Source organism: Anopheles coluzzii, chromosome 2 (genome assembly GCF_943734685.1).
Source record: "Anopheles coluzzii chromosome 2, AcolN3, whole genome shotgun sequence".
In the NCBI taxonomy this organism is placed as follows: Eukaryota; Metazoa; Arthropoda; class Insecta; order Diptera; family Culicidae; genus Anopheles; species Anopheles coluzzii.
In genome coordinates this window covers 39,512,735-39,533,523 of record NC_064670.1, presented here as the reverse complement: position 1 = coordinate 39,533,523, position 20,789 = coordinate 39,512,735, and the positions used below count along the sequence as shown (strand labels likewise).

The following is a 20,789-nucleotide window of genomic DNA, read 5'->3' as shown; positions in this document are numbered from 1 at the left end:
TATTGCAACTTGTTGCACTGTGTCTTTATAATTCCTTGTTTTTTATTTTTAAGAGACTTGTATTGTTTTTGTTAATTTTTATAGAGACGTTGAGCTGATTGACCTCATTCGCCGCTGACTTGTATTGAAGGTGCTGAGATGTGGGCTTAGTGCGTTTTTTTTGCATTTGTTCCAATGACTTACAGTTATATTGTACAGTCATGAGTTTCTGTTTTTTCTATACTTGGTCTTTCTTAGCTTTCATTTCTTTCTCTCTCTCCCTATTATTCGTGTTGTTTCTATTTTTTGTCTATTCTATTTATCTTTTATGATAGTTTACTTTCTTTGCCGTATTTTCATTTCTCCTTCCAAGTTCACTCTCTTCCCTCTACAAGTTTGTATAAGTATAATAAGTATAGAAATACAAGTTTTTTTCCTGTTTAGCCTTTGACGAAAATAATAACAAATAACCAAGATTGTCTTATTATTTTTTAACGACCATTATGTTTCTGGTCTTCAATCTCTGCATGGGTAAGAGCTCTTTCAATTTCAATTGTGCACAACTAAACCAGCTCAAATAATCATCGTTAAACATTACGTGATTATTTTTAAATCGCTCTTCAACTACTGAAAATTTCTACTTTTTATGAACGAATGTAACCAAACATTTGTCCTCGACTGTTGCCATGGTGTATTCAGCTCGAGTATTCAGCCATGGTGAGGTCCGGCTAAAGCGCCCTTGGGTATGCAATACGCATACCACGCAATCAAAGGAATAAATACAGTTGCGGTTGGCTGGGTTTTATTACTCGGTATTGGTTACACCCTGGAATTCAAATTCATATTTTATTTTTTTATACTCCACCAACATAGAATAATGCTCCTTTTATTTCCTTTTCCTCTTCTATTACCATTCAATGAAAATAACGAAACAAAAAGAAACAAAACGATCAATTGCCCTTGCTCGGTTCCGGCACCCATTTGTACATTTCCTGGTAGAGTCTGCCAATCCTTTGAACTATTTATGCGATGCTGGATGTAAACCTCTCAGTTACATTCATCCATTCAGACAAGCTATCACTAGCCCTACTCACAGGATGCAACGATGCGAAGCAACTACCCCCAACGGACATCGACGACACGGTAGGCGTGTAATGATGATCAGAGCACATATCCGGGGTTGAAGCGAAAGGCCACCCGATGGCGTTGTTTCACATCTCGCATAATCAACCATTAATAATTGAACCCACAATTCAGCCAAAGGAACTGGAGCAAACCGAATAGGTGAACGACTGAACCGGGTCTGTGAAGTCGAGTCGACCCGACATCAACGAAGCGTCCAAGAACTGGAGCAAACTCCAACGAACGAAAGGGAAACGAGCGAAACCATCGACACGCGGAACGGCCAGTTAATGATTTATTTGTGCCGTGTGGGCCCTTCCGTCTGGGGAGTTCTTTCCGAGGGCGTTTTGCGTTGAGGTCGGTCGCCCAAAACTGTACGTCGATCGGTCGATCGGCTTCGGGCCAGTAGGTTCCGTGATTGCATTTTATTTCATAACAAAAACAGTCTTTTCATGCCGTAGTGACTCGAGCAACGGGGTGGGTACTACTGTACTATACTGAGGAGAGGGATAGTGAGGTCGCACGAAGGATGAAATTAATTTACTCACATGCAGTTGCACTTTCGCCGCAGCCCGACGAAATGATAAAGGAGCTTTTGGCAAACTTGGCCCGCCAGGGTTATCATTATGCTGCCGAAGCGCAAACAGCTTCCCATTATCGCGGCGAGAAAACGTGCGAGGTGGAACGTCCCTCTTGGAGTAGGATTTTTATGTAGTATTTGTTGTTGCACTTTATCTTAAAATCTTGAATCATATTGAAACATTCTAACAGCGAGCGGACATGCTCTTTAAACAAACATTCTTGGGTGTTTGTGACTTTGAACTGCACCGAAACACATACAACCTTGAGTGCAGGGAGGTCTAATCTTTTCCTTGATCTCTTGATCGAATTGGTATGGCTTCGCGCGACCTTTCCTCAGCCCGTTCGGGGCCAGAAACCAGCAGAATCTCCGCAGCCGAGCCGTCGTTCTTCATTTCGGGGTGTCGATATTTTTGTACGTTTTATTTTACGTAACACATTTGTCGCGAATTTCACCCAAAAACAGCTACGCAGATGCGGTTTCCCGTTGTGCCTGTCTTGAGCTTCGGGGGTTGTTGGTCCTGTTTTTTTTTTGTTCCATTTCGATTGACTCTTTTATTTGCTGTTGCATGAGTTTTGTTTGTACTACGTTTTGCGCGGTTTTGCATTGCTCTTATTCGAACCGCCTCCACTCACGATCTCCCGTTTCCGTGTAGTGTGCGTGTTTGTTTGAGTTGTGAGTGTGTTTTTCCCCTCATGCTGTTCTCTTTCACTGTGACTCCCTTTCGAAACGTACTGCAAGGCTTTCGGGGGAGTGTGGGTCTGCAGGATCAGTGCAGCCGCATATCGGAATTCCGGGAGCATGTCTACGAAGGGTCATTAACCTTGTGAGGTAAAAGAGCGCTAATAGTAAATCATTTATTTAGTTGTAGTGTATTATGATGCCTGTTTTTAAAAGGTTGATTGGGTTGATTACGATTGACAATGGCTGTCATCTAAATAATAGGTCAAATGTCTTGTTATTGTCATCATACAAATGTTGTGAAAAATTTAAAAAAAATGTAGGGTAAACGTACCTATAGTGGTGCTAGTACCAATAGTGGTGGTATTGCACTAAAATGCGTCTCATACGATAAATTAACAGTAGTTAAAATATTTACGATAGTGTGAAATGTTCTCTAGCCTTTTACAAAGGATTTAAAAATGAAATGGGGCCATTCCGTTTCTTTATGACCGAAAAATCCATTATTTTGTGAAAGGTATCCACATTTTTCTAAATTCCTTAGGATTTCATAACGATACTCATATGTTAGTTAACGTTCTAAATGATCACATAACAACGCAATTATTAGTTTTTTAACATAATTGTTATCAAATGATATTGTTTTATTCAAATTCATTGGCTTTTGACCATATTTGCGTATTTTTAAGTGATTTTTACGATAGTGCCATTATAGGTACACCAAACAGGCATGTTCCTATAGTGGTCCTAGTTCTAAAATCAATAAAAACATGTAATTTTAGATTTTTTTCGACGATATTTTTGACACGTCGTACTGTTTTCATTAAAATAAGCAACAAAAATGAGTTTTCTGTAAGTAATTTACCAAACAAATGCCAAAATTCGCTTATTTGACTGAGTGAAAAATCGACTTCAAATCAAGCAAACTCTTCTGGCTATGGGTTGACGACAGGTGGTATTCAGTACTTTAGTCAATATCTTCATTAACCAAATTCATACATTTTTTACGATCAAATTACGCAAGAAACCTACATTATGGCAGTAATCCTTGCTATTCATACGAAAACAGCTTCTAAACTAAGTTTCATTGATATTATACACCGTTTTTGATGCATCTTTGTTTACCACCACTATAGGAACACAATACGACGACTATAGGAACCATACCACCATTATAGGTACAACGAAGCAATCACAAAAATATGTATTTTTTTCGTAAATTTGATGTGTTTCATGGTAAAAATGGTTGTGATTGCGAAGATAAAACATATTCCAACTGTTATATGTTAAAATATTCAGAAATTGGCCTTCCTGACACTTTAAATCCATTAAAATACATCTGTACCACCACAAATTGCACCACTATTGGTACATTTACCCTACCGTCATGTGGTTCTCGAGAGCCTATAATGCGGGCAAAAATGATTATGAATTAATTAATTAATAGTCTAAAATTTTGATTATATTCATTGAAACTTACATTTTTAGTTCTAACAGACGTAAATCGAGCTTCAATAATAGAAATCTGTGGAAAGTTGATATACTCATTAAGTTTTTATTTAATCGAAACGAGGTTTCAACGTTTCCAAAAGCCAAAGGAAACACCAAAATTGCCCTCAACTTATCAACTTAACAACTCATTGTTATTGGCGAATGCTAGAAAAAGACCAACAAAACTATCTAATCAAAGCATACCATTCCGTTCATAAGTTGTTTTATTTGACTCTTTATTTGCATTCAAATTTCATATTATTTCTACACCGCAATATTCAATTGCTATATTGTTGTTTAACATTATATCTGCATGATGAACATTTTGTGGTTACATTTTTTCTTGAAAGCTTAAAAAAGTGAGTCTACAATTGTATTCCATTGACATTCTCTTAATCGATTGAAAGTACCGTAGGAAGATTCATTACGCAAAATAAATGTTACTACATCAGCCATCCATGCATCATGGGGTCATACCGTTGAAACAAACACCTCCCATCGGAAAAGCCGACATAATATAACATGAGGAAGGGCAGCATAACTAACTCTATCCCGCTATCCTGTCACACTCGGTCGGTTGAGGTGAAGCATTGAAAACATTTGCTCTTTATTTTTACCCACACTTCACCCATACACCGACTCCGACGAGTTTATTCTGCGCCAGGTGGTTGGTTGTGCTTCAAACCGCAAACGATCGACCAAAAGGGCAGTAGCGATAGGAATATTTCTCGGCGAAGTCATTTTACGGCTTTGCAAATGCTTTCCGAACAGCGCAGTCAACAATCACCGCTTCTTCGAGCTGATGATCATGGTGAAGAAAGGAAGGAACATAGGGGAAACGGCGTTTGTATGTGATAAGATTTATTTACTTTTGATTTAGCTTTTGGAGTGAAATTTATTTTTAAAACACTCAACTCACATGACCTGCTGTCGCGATCACGGCCTGGGCCCGAGTTTACCAACATCAACCGACGTAAGTGAGAGCAGTAGGGGGACAGTATTAGAAGCAAAGCATCCAATTGAATATCAGTGGCGAATGAAGCAAATGAGACTCGAATATCATCAAAACGAACGACGAACGACACCGCAGCCACACAATCCGGCGGGCTACCGGTGGAATGCAGATCGAAAGAATGATTCGCGATCGAGGCGATCTGCCCCTCCCTCTGCCGCTGCTGCTTCGAGAGATGCTGGAAGCTGGCGAGCGGTAAGCGAAATATCATCGACGATTGAATGAACGCCTGAATGCCGCTACAATTGTCATGAGACTCGTTGAGGAGGTGACATTCTTGGGTCCACCTTTTACCCGACCACCTTTCCCACAGGCCGGTGGAGCCGGTGTCGATCGTTGGAGAGATTTGGAGTGGAGGGAACCAAGCAAAAAAAAACAAACAACCGAACGAACGCGAATTATGTTGCAAACGGGATGACATTCGCGCATATAAATTCAAAGCAAGCTGCCTCACACTGTGTGAGTGTGTGTGTGTGTGTGTGTGTGTGTGTGTGTGTGTGTGTGTGTGTGTGTGTGTGTGTGTGTGTGTGTGTGTGTGTGTGTGTGTGTGTGTGTGTGTGTGTGTGTGTGTGGTTTTTTGCATAGCTTCCCTCGGCCCCATAAACAAACGGGTTGAAAGTGAAAACTGAGGAGAAGGTAGTAGAGCCGGTGGGCTATTTTATGATTGTGGTTCGTCGGTAACGAAGCGGTCCCACCTGAGGGATCGCGTTTTTTGTTGTTGCTGTTGTTTTGCTTCTTGTGACTTCCCTTGTGCGCCCAGGGAAGCTCGTTTGCATCTCAACATTTGGCCAACATTTGGCCAGCAGGAGTGGAACAGGGGGAAGGGAAGGGAGAGCAAGGGATCGGGTGGCTGTGTTTAGGTAAAAGTCGTACCGCGGCTCAAAACCGATCCTGCCACTTCCGGGAACATCAAAATATAGTAGGGCATTGAACCCGGCCGACGCCAAGCGGTTATTAAATGTGATTAATATTCCAAGGCATCAAATTGACATGTTTTCGCTGTTCATTGATGTGTTCATAATGTAAGATATCACTTCCAAGTTTCGAATTAAATAGTGGGATTTTTTTTAAATCATAAATTATTCACAACAGTCCTTAAAATATAACCATAACATAAAATTAATGCACTTAATAAAGAACTTGAGCTTGAAGAGCTCTTTTTTACAATCTCAATCATTCTCTTTCCTCATCTCCATCATGCCAACCAAGTGAGCATGTGATGAATATCATCGCAGCTTAACAAACCATCATGCAGCCAATTAGAATTGCCTTAAATTATCGTACTTTACGACAACGGCTGTCAAACGGCAGCCGACTGTCAAGGTCAGGATCATGCGCAGAAAAGGGCAACAGCGGGCTGGTGGTCGCCGGAATGGAACATTTTAACGACGCGTTTATTGTTTACCGCAATCACCTTCGCATAGTTTCGCAAAATCTTTAACAGTAAATCATGTGAAACGCGTAGCACGTTGTTAATAAAACCAAAACCGAAATCTGCTTTGAGAGAAGACATTCGTTAGACGCATTTAAAGAAGGATTCGCTTAATTGGTTTTGAGTTGGCATTTAATAGCCACGGCGTACTAGGTTGCAAAGTGTGTGCGTATGTGTAAACAAAGCCAACGCAAAAATTAGAGTGGACCACTGTGTTTGCTGCATTCAATTCCAGCTGCACGCCTTGTTTGATAGCGTGACTGTAAACACAACTACGAGCTCGCTACATCCGATGGTGTGTGTCGCGGGACAGAATTAGAAGCGAACGTTGTTTATCAACGCCCTCCTGTTCCCTTCCCATCGTTAGTGTGTGGCGCTACACTTGTGGCTAAGAATAACACACCGAAGCAGAAGTACGTTAGCCCTGTCTCGCATACACACAAACGCACAGCGAGAGAACCGGCCGGCAGTTAGCGTTTGGTGGATCATCAACATCGCTATCAATTTCGGTACGCTGGTCGTCGTGACAGCGCGGTGTTGGCCTTGGGCAGCAAGAAGCAACAGAAGCGACGCATTTGGAGCATTGACCATCGCGGCCGCGAATTAGTCCGGTGTGAAGCGTTCTAGCAAGAGCACAGTGTTGTACGCCAGTGTTCGTCCGCCAGTTCGTCCGTAGTATCGTTCGTGTATCGTGCTTGAAAAAAAAGGTGAAAGAAAATGGCAAACCCCAAGCAGGAGATCAAATACACCAAAGTAAGTTCTGTCCGCCGGTTATGGGCGGAATGGGAGTAGGTGTATTTTTAATGTTGAAAGTGGTCCGTGATCGCGTGTGTGTTGATCTGTATTCGTCGATGCTGCGAACAGTGAGAACGAGGGGGACGTTTAGATCGAAAGCGAAAGTGACAGATGGAATTCGTGTTGGTGGTTCAAAGTGTGCCATTTTCTCATTGCTTCCCAATTTTTGTTAAGTTTTGGGTTCAATTTATGTATTTTTTTAACAAAATATTTCTTACCGCTTATGAAACTGTATGTGGAATTTATTGAACCAGTGATTAAGATGCCATCGCTTGCAATCCAACGCAAGCATCGTGTTTAAGAAAAGCTTTATCTCACATCAGCAAAGCTCTTCAAGCTCTGTTCTAATTAAAGGAATAAAAAAGATTGCTTCGAAGCCATATAAACCGTATAAACATTCGGCCAATATTTAACTAGACGCTTCCGGTCATTCACCCTTGTCCTAACAGCGCCCAATTCCAGCATCACCCAGTAACCCAATTCCCAGCAACACCACACCACTTCGCTAATCCGTCACACCAATCGCCCTGGTGTGTGCTTCATCGCACTTTAATTGGTATCGTTCCCTTTCCACCCAGGGCGTCGTTTCGCCCTTCCGGCAGTAAAGCTCCCTGTCTCGTTATCTCGTTCTTACCATCAGCCACCCGATCTCGGCTTTATGCCGATCATTATCTTCTAAATTGCCGTGGTGTGGTGATGCTGCGGATCTATCCAGTCTCGGGTCTGCTCTCGAGGAACCATAATCCATGCTCTCCACCTTCTCCTTCCTCAAGCCTCTTTGGGATTAGATTTCCGATCATGAATCTGCAGACACTTTTGCCGTTTGCTTTTGGAGCGTGCGGATCTATTTCAGCAAGACGTCCGAAAGCTTCAACCCACCAAACGGCAAACGTTTTTGGCAGCTATTGGATTACCCGTTCGGTGTCGGTGTACGGGCACGATCTTCTGGACTGTGGTGACGTGTGACGTAAATGAGTGGTAGCTTTCCCTTTTTCCCCCCAACCCGATAGCTTTGTTCAACCGATCGCACGGTCGATCGGGTACACTACGGTCCGTTTTGTACACCCTTGTGTGTCAGATCAGTCATCGCGTGATGGGCGATTAGATAGCGATATCTGTCACCAGGCCCTCGGCACACTGCTTTTGGCGGTGCCGCCCGTAGCGTCCGTATGGATCTGATTTGATGGAGTCTCCGCTTCGTACGCTTATCGGTGTTCGCAAAGAACAGTTAATCGATTCTGGTTGCTGTGCTGATAAAACAAAACCAAAACAAAAAAGAAACACCACTTAAAGGTAGAGAAAATTAAACGCCGAGCGATAATCGACACTCCGCGAGGTGTGTCCGACATCTCGTTCCCCAATTAAATCGCTATCTTATCAGCGCCGGTTTAATTGAGCTTTAAGGTGCGTGAAAAATGGTCCGCTTGGCAACAGATCGGTCGCTTCGGGTCGCTTCTGGGTGCGTTGCTGCGTATCCTTAATAACTCGTACGACCTTTCTTACGCGATCACGACCCATCCTTGCCCAACATCCTGTCACTTGGGCACAAATGTCTTCATTTCTCCAGCCAGCTCCCCTGGGGGTGAACTTTGGAGGTGCCACCGATTTGTCTCCGCGATCGCGGGAGTTCGCGAACCGTGGTGAACCGTTTTGTTTCCATCGCCAAATGTACAACAGCCGAAAACAATGGGCGTCTGTGTGCCGCTCTGGCCGTACGATCGAATGCCCTTTTTTAACGGCAGCCGGGTTTGGTTTCGCTTGCCCGTACATTTGTAATGTTACAGCGTTTCGTGCGCCCTTTTTCGAATCGAATAATTACTCCACGGTTGGGCGGCAAGCGGTTCGGTACGGGCCCCGTTTCGGTTGCACCCACGGATGGACGAGCGTGGTTACGGCTTACGTAAGCCCTGACGCCGCGGGTTCTTATGCCATCTTTTGTCTTCTGGTGCCGGGTCCAGGGGGACACAGCACCGTTCCGTGGGCTCTGGATGTGGGATTTCGGCGGGCGGACAATGCGGCGATTATGAAGCGTGGTAGAAAAGCATGGCAAAAGGGCAACGGAGGCATCATAAAAACATTATTCTGAATTGTTTGCAGCACGCCCGAAAATCAATCCATTCGCAAAAATGTATAGCTAAGAGCAAGTAAGCGAAATTATTTGCAAGGCGTTGATCAGGGTGTGTGTAAATCTGGCATAAACTTAGTATTGCTTTGCTTTACAAACATGAGTCATAATTAATTAAATTACCACGATAGCAAACTCCAATACCAAACTAATGATCTAACAAATCTATCCATAAACATAATTTTGTATATCACTCCAATAAACTATTCAACCAAATGGAAATAATATTATGATATTATTTTGTTCTTTCACGGTCTTGCCATAGTGATAGAAATTGGACTAGCATCGAGCATATCTACCAAGTTTTATCATTTCAATTGATTTTAAATTCAAAGTTTTATTAATTTCCCAAAACACCGATGGCAAACATAATTTCCAGTTAATGTGTAAACGTGTGCATTTCACTTGAATTGACATAAGACATAACATAAGACATGTATAACTGGAAACATTTAACCTTTCGCGGCTACACTTGATTCTCGCTAAATCAAATGGATTAAATGACGGTTTACATGGAACAGTTGTGGCAGTCGTTTCCACCGTATGGCTTTGTTTCAATCACTTTCGATTGATTGAAATGCTTACAAACAACACATGTTTCAATTGCTTCTTGGAAAATAATAAATGGCATTTTTAAAAACAAATCCCTAACCCTATCGCTTGCGCGAAACTTTTCCGCTGATGCTTAACGCCCAGAGCGGTGCACAATTGATTGCGTACGGTTAATAAATTAAAGCGCTGTTGCTTTCGATCGACAACGTGCGGCTTGTAATGATCGATACTCACCGAGTTGTTGTAGTTTTTTTTTGTGTGTAAAAGGCCGGCCAATCATCGAGCTGACGGGATCGGCCTACTAGCATTGTTGTGCGTACAGCTGTGAACGGTGTGCCCCTTCGATTACGGCAAGCAGCTACACGAAAGAAGCGCGAGTAAAAATCGAATGCACATACGTATCGCAAGACATCTCTCAGGCGTCCCAAAACGGGATGCATAAACAATTTTAAAATGAATGTCCTCTACTTATGCCTCGACGGTTGTCGACGTTCAAAAGGATGTTCCGGGGCGTGAGGCAGCGGGGCGAATGGAAGAAACCCTTGTTTTTTTTTGAGTTCGTACACACATGCGAATGCATGTGAACTGATTCGGTTCCAGTCATTCATCGGGTTTAAAAAGCAAGAGCAGAAGATGATCAGCCCGAGCGAGATACAGTGCAAGATGGACGAGATTCGCGTGTTTGCGCGTCCCGCCTGGAGAGTCACGCATCGCAAATCAGCGCAGTAAGCGCACATGGCCATAAGTTGTGCATTGGCATGCAGCGCTATCGCGTTAAATCGTATCACATTACTTAAGTCGTTTATCTTTTTCTGCTTTCTTTACCTCGCCACTAGGCAGCCCTCCATGCAAACTCCTCGCCATATCATCCGATCGACTTTTAATCTTGTTTTTATTTTTATTTAGGGTGCAAAGAGAGTGCACCCCTTCCCATTTTGGTGCTTGTGCTAAATGACCGTCACCAGGCTGATACGATTTATTTCCCGCCCTTTCCGCCACTCACTGTATGTGAAGGGCGTTGGAATCGTAGTAGAAATCAGATCCAAAAATAGGGACTCAGGCACTTTTCTTGCCCCGCAAATCTGAATGTACCAGCGCATGAGCCTCAGGGGTCAGCTGCGTCAGTGCGTCCGGCTTCTGTACCAGGCAACAGCTTGGCGCATCTTCGCAAGCGCGTGCACACGCGCACCGGAATACCGCAAAAATGCTGCACGCAAGAGCCGCGTAAGAAGAAGCGTTGATGCCAAAAATTAATTATTATCATCTCGTGACCGTTGCCCATCCACAGTCGACCGTCGGCAAATGGGGTGGACGGTGTTATAAGCTGGCGCATAAATTTCTTTTGGCGAAATCTTTCAAGGCTCCTGCCTTTTGTGCGCGGCCGCCCAGATGCGCCGCATTCCAGTGCGGCTACGGTAGTGCGAGTTGACGAGCGTGGAAAATTAAGAAATTATGTCTTAACACTAATTTCTCCTGCACGGGGGGACACATACACGCCATGTCAGCGCAGCGCGTCGTTGGCCTGCTGACCCGGTGGCCCGAGCTGTTTAGTTGCGTACTTAATTTCAGCGACCGCGTGGTGTGGATTTTTTTAAAAGCGCTTTATTTCGAATTCTTTGCTCTCGCAGAAGGAGATGAGTTTTCACAGTTACGATTATTTATTCGATTTAACTGCATCAACACTTTACCGGTTAAGGCAACATAGTGAACATTGAACTTAACAGACGCTGATCCTTCTTACAGAACAACAGTCTAGAACTTCCCTTTAGGAATTTACTGAAATCCGCGTCCATAGCATATTTGATGGACTTGTTAATATGTCAGGCCATTTTTTCCACTGAGTGTAAATCAATCATTTTTTATTATTATTAAACATTTTGATGTTTCTTATCTCATAATCTCTCATCTATTCCTAAACGATGTCATATTAATGCTTCTTTTATTAGTTGATTCAGTAGTACAAGTGTTGGCAAGATATTGGGTATTTTGGCAGAATGGATAAATCAGCATGAGGCGTGTAATAGCATAACGAATGGCTGCTATTTTGACCGGTGTTTCATTTCTCACTTAATTAAATGCTTTCAATAGTTGCTGGCTAGTTTATTTCTTCGAAATGTCCTTATTTAAGGTTATTTAAGGGACCCCCGCTTTGTTGTCAGGATGCTTAAATCACCAGAAAACCAGATTTTTTTAATTATTTGCTTTCTCGTTCTATCACCAGTTTTTGCTTTATAATCATGACAATTCATGCTTATAATATACCACAAATATAAAAAATAAAAGTTGTAGAGCTTAATCCACAAGGGACCTCATGATTAAAATTTTGAATTGTTCGTATATTTAACAATTTTTTGCATATATTATGGCAAAATGTGTTGTTGTCAGTTTGGATGCTGCATTGTGGAATTATTTGATAATCACCTTTTTCATGTATTTACGAAAAGTGTCCATCTTATCCAGAGTGTCCGTCTTTACCTACTTTCTCCTACATATTACTTATATAAACTTAGACCAGTTGGTTTTTGATTTGCATCATTTTATATTGGCCAGTGGGCTTGACTTACGTATGTGGATAGTGAATCGTACGTTCGAAGCTTGAACACACGACGGACATTTTGTTAAGTCGTACGAGTTGACGAAAATATCATGAAACCGCTAGTAATTAACATTATAAGTTAAAGAAAGCTATCCCTGTTCAGTTAAATTATTTTGCGTCTTTTTCGTATCATTTGCTAATTAAATGCTGAATTTTTATCTGACATATTCGTTAACCATGATTGTTTATGATAAATTTCTATTTTTCTGTCAATGAAGATATTGAAATGGGCTAGAAATCTATAATATTTTCGACATTAGCAACAAAAAAACTTTGTTGAAAGGGTATATAGGGTAGCTATTACAAGCAAATTATTGATGCAATAAATCAATTGCCGATACGCTGGTACACTGATCATTTAACCGTGATACATTGAAATTGTTTGCAAATAAATACTCCATTGTGTTGCATAATTAATGTTTTTTATACTGCTCATTTCGTGGAATCTGATGTTCCATCATCAGCCGATGATTAATTGGTGAACGATTGATAGTACACCGTTTTAATCATGCTGGTAGCATTGTAAGGGGACTATTATGACACCCTTTTGAAACTGTATTCGGAATTAATATGAAACTGTGGATTATGGTTTATATCAATACACATTGCAATAAAGTCAATGGTGTGCTACTATTACGCAGTATTTAAAACGATATTTCATTAGAGATATACAATTGAAATTAAAAAAAGAGCTGCACCTTTACTACAGTGAGCTCTCCTTCATTTACTGACCCATTTCACATTCTCTCCATACATCACACCGCACGAAGCGCTTGTTGACAACCGTTACATCACCCACTCGCTAGTAGCTCGAAACAAACCCTTTTGGAGCACAATTGTCGTAAAGGTCGGAGGGACGGGAAATTCCGAAAAAAAAACAACAAAACTTCCCTTTTTTGGAGGATGCGGTTAGCGTACGAGCGCCATTTCTGATTGCTGCACGCTGCACTCGCCGCTGCTTTACTGAGCGAGAAAAATTGCATACTGTGCCAAAGCAATTAACTATAACATGCATCCCTGTTGGCGACCCGGTGCTCGGTGCAACGGTACGCTCCCGGGGGCGCAACATATCGGGTAAGCCGATTGCCCATTGACCCTAAAAGCAAGAGCACAGTGTGGAGTGTTCGGTACGCTAGCCGGTCCAAGCATTCGCCGAAATGTCGCCAACAGGGCTGCAAAGAAGAAAAAAAAACAAAAGGAAGCAAACGAATGTCCCAAAACCAACAAAATGAGACTGGGAGAAAAGGCCCGGGTCCAAATTATTGTTCTCCCTGGGTGCGGGAGGACAGCAGCGCGACAATGTAGTGTCCCGCGCGCAGCTCACGGTGGCTTTGGGGCTAGTGTGCACTCACGGCGAAACGGTCGCATGCAAAACAGATGCCTTACCTAACGAAGCGCAAAAGGGCCCACCAGCGGAGGTTGGCTCGCACCCTGGACCAGATCCCGAGCCATACCACACAACACACTGTCTGCCACGTGGAGCCGGCGAAGGCAAGGAACCCCTGCGGAAGGCATGCGGAAGGCGAAAGAGATAAAAACAAATACACATAAACTGTCGCCAGCGTGGTCGACCCCAAGGGTGGAACAGGCCGCCCGGTTGCGCTACATGCGGTTTTCCGCTTCATAAATCTCCCGACTTAATAACTTAATTTCATAATTTTTATTATAATCGTTTCTCGCATGGCGACGACAACGCCCGGGCCCAGCGTCGCCCTTTGCCGATGGATCGAATTGAGGACACGGACGCGAATCGATCCGGCAGACCCTGGAACAGTGCCGTGGGCAAGAAGGGGGAGGGGGGGGGGACGGTTGAGCGAGTCGAGCGAGTGTCGAGAGTCGAGCGAGAGGGGGGAATATCGTTGTCACACCTCCTTGGGGCGTAGCATGCGAAGGGTTGTTGTAAATGTGCATTTCGCCGGATTTAGCATTTCTCGACGACCGCTCCAGGATGTCGCTACGGTAGATAGAACGGTTTTACCGTGCCGGAACATAAATCATGCTGATCACAATGAACGCTGTCGAGTTGGGGGTTGTTTCTTGTGTGTGTGTACGTTTTTTTATTATTAATTTTGGAAGTACACAAGTCGAAGCACGCAAAATCTGTATTGGAATTTCAAACCACCCTCTCACTCACTCTCCTTCCAGCTCTTCATCAACAACGAGTTTGTCGATGCGAAGAGTGGCAAAACGTTTGCGACGCTCAATCCGACCACCGAGCAGCCGATCGTGTCCGTCGCCGAGGGTGACAAGGACGATGTGGAGGCGGCGGTCCGGGCGGCCAAGGCCGCCTTCGCCCGGTCCGCACCGTGGCGCCAGATGGACGCCTCGGGCCGGGGCCGGCTGCTGAACCGGCTGGCCGATCTGATGCAGCGCGATATCGATACGCTCGCGAACCTGGAATCGCTCGACAATGGCAAAACGTTCGGCGACTCGCAGTTCGACATTACGTGCGCGATCGACACGTTCCGGTACTACGCGGGCTGGGCGGACAAGATCCACGGCAGTACGGTGCCGTCGGACGGACCGGTTCTGACGTACATCCGCAAGGAACCGGTCGGCGTCGTCGGGCAGATCATCCCCTGGAACTATCCGATCCTGATGCTGACCTGGAAGTGGGCGCCGGCCTTGGCGGCCGGCTGCACGCTGGTGCTGAAACCGGCCGAACAGACACCGCTGAGCGCACTGCACATGGCGGCGCTGTCGAAGGAGGCCGGATTTCCGGACGGCGTGATCAACGTGGTGAACGGGTTCGGGCCGACGGTCGGTGCCGCGATCGTCGCCCACCCGGACATCCGGAAGGTGGCGTTCACCGGGTCGGTCGAGACGGGCCGCATCATCCTGAGCGGGGCGTCCACGTCCAACCTGAAGAAGGTTTCGCTCGAGCTGGGCGGCAAGAGCCCGCTGGTGATATTCAACGATGCTGATCGTAAGTGCGGAATCCGAAGCGTTGCGAAGCATTGCAGTGGGCGCTAATAACATTCTTGTTTGATTGTTGTTTCAGTGGACGAAGCGGTTGAAATTGCCCACAATGCCATCTTCGCTAACCACGGCCAGAACTGCTGCGCCGGTAGCCGCACGTTCGTGCAGGAGGGCATCTACGATGCGTTCGTGGCGAAGGCGGCTGAGATGGCCCGCCAGCGCAAGGTGGGCGATGCGTTCCAGGACGGCGTCCAGCAGGGACCGCAGGTGGACGAGGAGCAGTTCAAAAAGATTCTCGGCTACATTGAGTCGGCCCAGGCCGAGGGCGCCCAGCTGCAGGCCGGTGGCAAGCGTGCCGGTACGGTGGGCTACTTCGTGGAGCCGACCGTCTTCTCGAACGTGACCGACGGCATGAAGATTGCGCGCGAGGAAATCTTTGGCCCGGTGCAGAGCATCCTGAAGTTCAGCACGCTGGACGAGGTGATCGAGCGGGCGAACAGCACCGAGTACGGGCTGGCGGCCGGTGTCGTCACCAAGGACATCAATACCGCGATCACCTTCACGAACGCGGTCGAGGCGGGCTCCGTGTGGTAAGTGTTTTGGGGTTGGCTGGGCGTGGCCCCACCGGAAAGGGAAACCAAACGTCAGACCACAGGCCCCCTTACCCTTGCTTGTGCTACCGTTACAGGGTGAACTGCTACGATTATGTGGTGCCGACGACGCCGTTCGGCGGCTACAAGCAGTCCGGAAGTGGCCGCGAGCTCGGCTACAGCGGCATTGAGCTGTATCTGGAAACGAAATCCGTCACGATCAAGCTGCCGGCGAAGGTGTGAGCGTGATGATGTACTACTGGAAGAGCTGTGCTTTTTTGTGAGCGTCTTCTGCGGGAAGTAATAAAGTAACCGAACATGCCCATTTCGCATCTGCATCGTTCAGAGCGACGAATTCGCTTGGCTTGGCTAAGTTGGAAAGAAATCGAAACTTTATCGAGCGAAAGTAAAAAGCGGATCACGGAACACATACGCACGATTGTGGATCTTCTGATTGAGAAGCTGGGGTTTGAAGCAAATACCAACGGCCGCTGGGTTGATGATCGTACGGCGTGAACAGCACCGAGAGCGTGATCGTGACAGCGTTCGTGCATCTTTTGAGCAATTTCAATATCAATTACAGTTCCATTTCGGAAAACTACCGTCCAACGCTGGCCCGAACGTCAGGCGACGTCCGAAGAGAAAGTAATTAATAAGAAAGTCCTTTTCTTGTCCTTCAATTTCAAGGTTTCAGCGCGGAGGGCACGGAGAGGAAAGACGCATCGGGGTGAAGTGTTTTTTTACATTCGTGTTTTTCTCAATTTCTCCTTTTCCTTCTCATTTCGATCGATTCGTCGACAAGTCCCGTTGAAAGGTTAAATTTGCGTTCCAAAAATCGATTATTCTTGCAGACCCCGATCGAGTGCGAATCAGTCGACACGGCTAACGGAGTTCGGGCGCGAGCTTAAGGCTAAAAATAACACTGATCGTCTTCCCTTTTTTCCCAGTGTTCCAGTGGAGCAGACCATCAGCCGCCCTCTCGCTGTAACTATCAAAGCAAACAAGCGGACAACATTAATGGAAGGGAATGGAAAAATGACTGAGAAACACGATTCGATTCCGAAAACAACCGTTACAACAACCGGCGGATGACATTGGCGTGGCAGATGGAATATGCAGCGGACGCGGGACGACATGGAAGTTCAACTCCCTCTGTTCGCGCCAGGACAGGGTGCGAAAGGTTCACGGCTGTGGTTTGCTTCGGTGACATCGTGGGATGGTGGGAAGGTTGGGAGGGGAAGAGTATCGAACCGATTGATGGCTGTGCCGGAAAATCCGTTAAGTGCAACGGCTTGTGCGCCTGAAAACAAGGCGGAAGTGATATCTTCGGTATCGGAGGATTTTCTGTAGGTTCTGCGAACTGATCGCTTTCCTCCAATCGACAAGTATCGCACGCGGCAAATTCGAACGACCATCTCCCGCCAGGATCTGGATGGGGACGCGCAAATTGAGGCAAAGATCGTGCTTCGCATGTTTCGCACCGGGACAGGTATCAATAACATCTTGAGGCATCAGACTTTTGTGCGAATAAGTGGGTAAGATATGTCTTCGCACTCAAGCTTGGAACGCCACTCGAAAATTGTTAATACTATGTCTCGTCCCCGTGCGCCAGAACACTTCACCCGGTCATCGATTCCCTTTGGATGTGGGGTTTTGTGTATTTTGTTGTTGTTTTTGTTGCTCATACCAGCCCTTTTGTTTGCCCAGCGTTTTGGGTTCGATGGACTCCGACGAATAAGCCCACTCGAAGAGCAACGGTCTGCGCTCCAGACGCTGCATGACCTTTCGTTCATGCTTGCTTGACGTACCGCAAGCAATACGCAGAAGAAGAAAAGTAAGTAACCCAGCGCCCCAGTCAGCGGCCGGAGCAAATGTGCAAGTCAGTTGGGCCCTTTTAAGATCGCTTTCGTTTTCGCTCCTTCATCTTCATCATTTTCACACGTCAGTGCTGACGTTTCCGCGTGCCCTGGTTCGAATTGCATTCGTCCGTCCAGACGCGAACACTTGGCGGTCCAGAACGTTGCACATGCGAGAACACCTCGCCTACGGTGTCAGATCCTTCGGTTGGTCGAACCAAAGCGCACTTGTCTGCATACGATCGTTGTATGGTGCCGAATGGCAGGTGATCGTACAGCCGACACTTAATAGTCACTGTAAACAGGCACCACGGTACGGAGCGTTACCTGTAGTACGCTGCTTGCTCGGCAAACATCCTGTATGCCGAGGTGTCTGTAACGTCTGCAAGTGTTTGGCAGGTGGTGCAGAAGATCGTCTTAATTGAATGCGGTGTGAAAACGATACACTACTCGTAGCGGGAGGATGTAAAACAAACACCTGGACCGGTTTGTTCCAAAGCACGGGGTTTGGCGTCGACACTGCGGAAGAGATTGGAGCCAACTTCGCCATCAACCCTTGATGTAGGTGCGATTCGGGCAGCATCCAACGAACGGGGTTGGTAGAAATGTAATGGAATTTGCATCCTAATTGAGTTGCAACCAAATCTAATCACAGCGATTATTGCGTAGCAGCTTTGATGAAGTCATCGGGAAAGGTACGGATGCTGGACTTTTGCAATTTAGCCTAATAACTCGCCGCTCGCCTGTCGGTGCAATCGGAACGAAAGCGACATTAATGATGTTGGCATTCCGCCGTGGATCGTGGACCGACAGTGATATGATCCTATTAGCTTCTCAGCTGCAATCCTGTTTGGACCGGGGGGCCGGACCTGGAACGGCCTTCGGTGCGTAATGGGTGCTATCGATTGACCGGTATGTGTTTCTGATTATGCAACCGGGCATAGGGCCGTGAGTTGACGTGAGCTGCGATCCATTGCCCGGCGTTCTGTGACGTTAGAAATCTTCATTCGATATGTTACTATAGATGTTTATTAAGAGACTCGCTAGAGACAGTATGATATTAAATAATGGATGCAAAAGTTGGGTAAGTTGGAAATATGTCATTCTTCTTAACAGTACTGTTATTTCGATTCAATAATTGCCTGATTACTGGTGTAACACACCTTGCTTATAGTAACGTAAAAAGTGGTAACGTAAATAAAAGTGGAAATTTCAGGAAGAAAGCGCTTTAAAATAGATGTGTGCGATTATACTGAAACTGAACGAAGAAACGTAAACGAAGTAAAATAATAACTTTAGTTTTCAATGAATTCCTTCGATTGCATACGATTGTAACGTATCGTTTACTTAATCTTTTTGATTTAACCTCTTTATGTAATTTATCCCCATTGAATTCATACATAAAAGCAAAGTGTAGAGTATTTTCCCAGTATAAGCTTAAATTGTCTCTTAAAAATTCCCTCCCATTGTAATTTTGAACTTTTTCCGATGCTTTGCTCTCAATACAAAACATTAAAAAGTATAACATAAGCAGCATTTTGTTGCATAAAGTCGTTGAAAACTTTGGTGCAGAAAACTTGAAAACCATTCTTATATCCGTTGAGTTTTCCTGCAGTACCGCATTGTCCGTTTATAAGCTTCGGTATCCGGTATCTTACAATATTCACTGACATTGAATTGATCACCCCATGTTTCCGATGCTCCAGCTTCTTCCAATCGATCATCCAACGGTGGAGTTTTCCTCCAGTCAATTGCATCATCAAACCATCGCAGCCCCTGATTTGCTTTGGGAATTCCTCTCTCTCTCGACAAATGAACGCAAAAAAACACACACACGCACAGAGAAACCAATGGATTCAGCTGAACCGGTAACTGCCAAGAAGGCGTCCAGTAGGCTCGGCAGGGCGTCGTGGCTAAAATTCCAACCAAACATCGTTCGCTCCATCAAACCCCCGCGGGCGATGAGACAGACGCCAGGCACCAACCGCCGGAGAGAAAACACACAAACACAAACATTTTGGTCGGTGCACATTTCGCGCCCCGGCTGAGCACTGAATGAATGCGATCTGCTCCGATTGCATAATTGTTCGGCGTCATAACTTCCGTTTCTTCGCACACTTCCCTCGGAAAGCTTCGAGCCGTTCCACCGTCTCCTGCACCTTCCGCACGGTTTTGAGGAAAATGAAACCTTTCGAAAACTAGTCCACTAATGGGGGATAGTGCGCTCGGTGAGCGCTCCGGAACGTCCGATTGATCTGCTTGCACCGGCTGTGTGTGTGTGTGTGCCGATGCCGAGAGGCTGTGAAGCAATGAAAACAACTCGCTTCCACTTTCCAACTCAACTCAACTCCACTGGTGAAGCTCCCAGGGCTAGAGCCACACATCTATCACCGGTGTGCGCACACCAGCCATCATCGAGATCTGCGCGAACGGGTACACTCATAAATCATGCACACAGAGAGCGTGCAAGATGTCGTCCCACGTTGGCAAATCTACTAGGCAGCCATAACAAATCAGCATAACTTCTAATTTGTGATGTTTTTTTATATTTATTTTATATCCACTAGCGGGTTATTGTACCGTGTCCAATTCGTCGATGAACAAGGGCCCCGCAACGGGTTTGAAGGTAGGAAAGCGTTGGTCGAGCAGTTCAGTGCTCGATGCCGTCGTACACACGAGACACGAAGATTCGGGGAGTGAAATTAAAGCTAAGCAGCAGGAGAGAGATGGCACTAAAAAAGTAGCATAACACTACCTACCAGATTCCATCACAGCGTAAGGGAAGAAATGGTGATCGTAAAAAAAGCGCACGAGCGCCACCTCCGAGGCGTGAAACTTGTACCCAAGTGTCCAGTGTCCCGTTTGGGCAGTGGAAAGCAAAAGACGTGCAGCCGATGTTTTCAAGCTGCGCCAGCGATCTCTCATATGCTGACGAATACGAAACAAAGCCACATACAACAACAAAAAATCTGCAAAATTCAAACGAACATACATGCGGGACCCACACCGGAACAATGTCTCACGTTCAACGGGGTTTGATCGAATTCGATCGACTACTA

The 20,789-nt window shown here is 45.4% G+C and overlaps 1 protein-coding gene across 1 annotated transcript; it reads left to right on the top strand.

Annotated features, from left to right (window-relative positions):
• Positions 1-6,615: 6,615 nt before the first annotated feature.
• LOC120950343 (aldehyde dehydrogenase 1A1-like) lies at positions 6,616-16,206 on the top strand. The gene is made up of 4 exons (XM_040368314.2): positions 6,616-7,050; positions 14,511-15,291; positions 15,367-15,874; positions 15,973-16,206. Exons 1-4 carry the CDS (start codon positions 7,015-7,017, stop codon positions 16,115-16,117), a joined length of 1,470 nt encoding a protein of 489 aa, XP_040224248.2. The 5' UTR covers positions 6,616-7,014; the 3' UTR covers positions 16,118-16,206.
• Positions 16,207-20,789: the final 4,583 nt, after the last annotated feature.

What these genes read in the sequence shown, in the direction of transcription:
- LOC120950343 (XM_040368314.2), top strand. Translation starts at nt 7,015, where the DNA reads ATGGCAAACCCCAAGCAGGAGATCAAATACACCAAA. An exon ending in GATATTCAACGATGCTGATC is followed by an intron (nt 15,292 to 15,366) that starts GTAAGTGCGGAA and finishes TTGTTGTTTCAG; the next exon opens with TGGACGAAGCGGTTGAAATT. An exon ending in GTCGAGGCGGGCTCCGTGTG is followed by an intron (nt 15,875 to 15,972) that starts GTAAGTGTTTTG and finishes CTACCGTTACAG; the next exon opens with GGTGAACTGCTACGATTATG.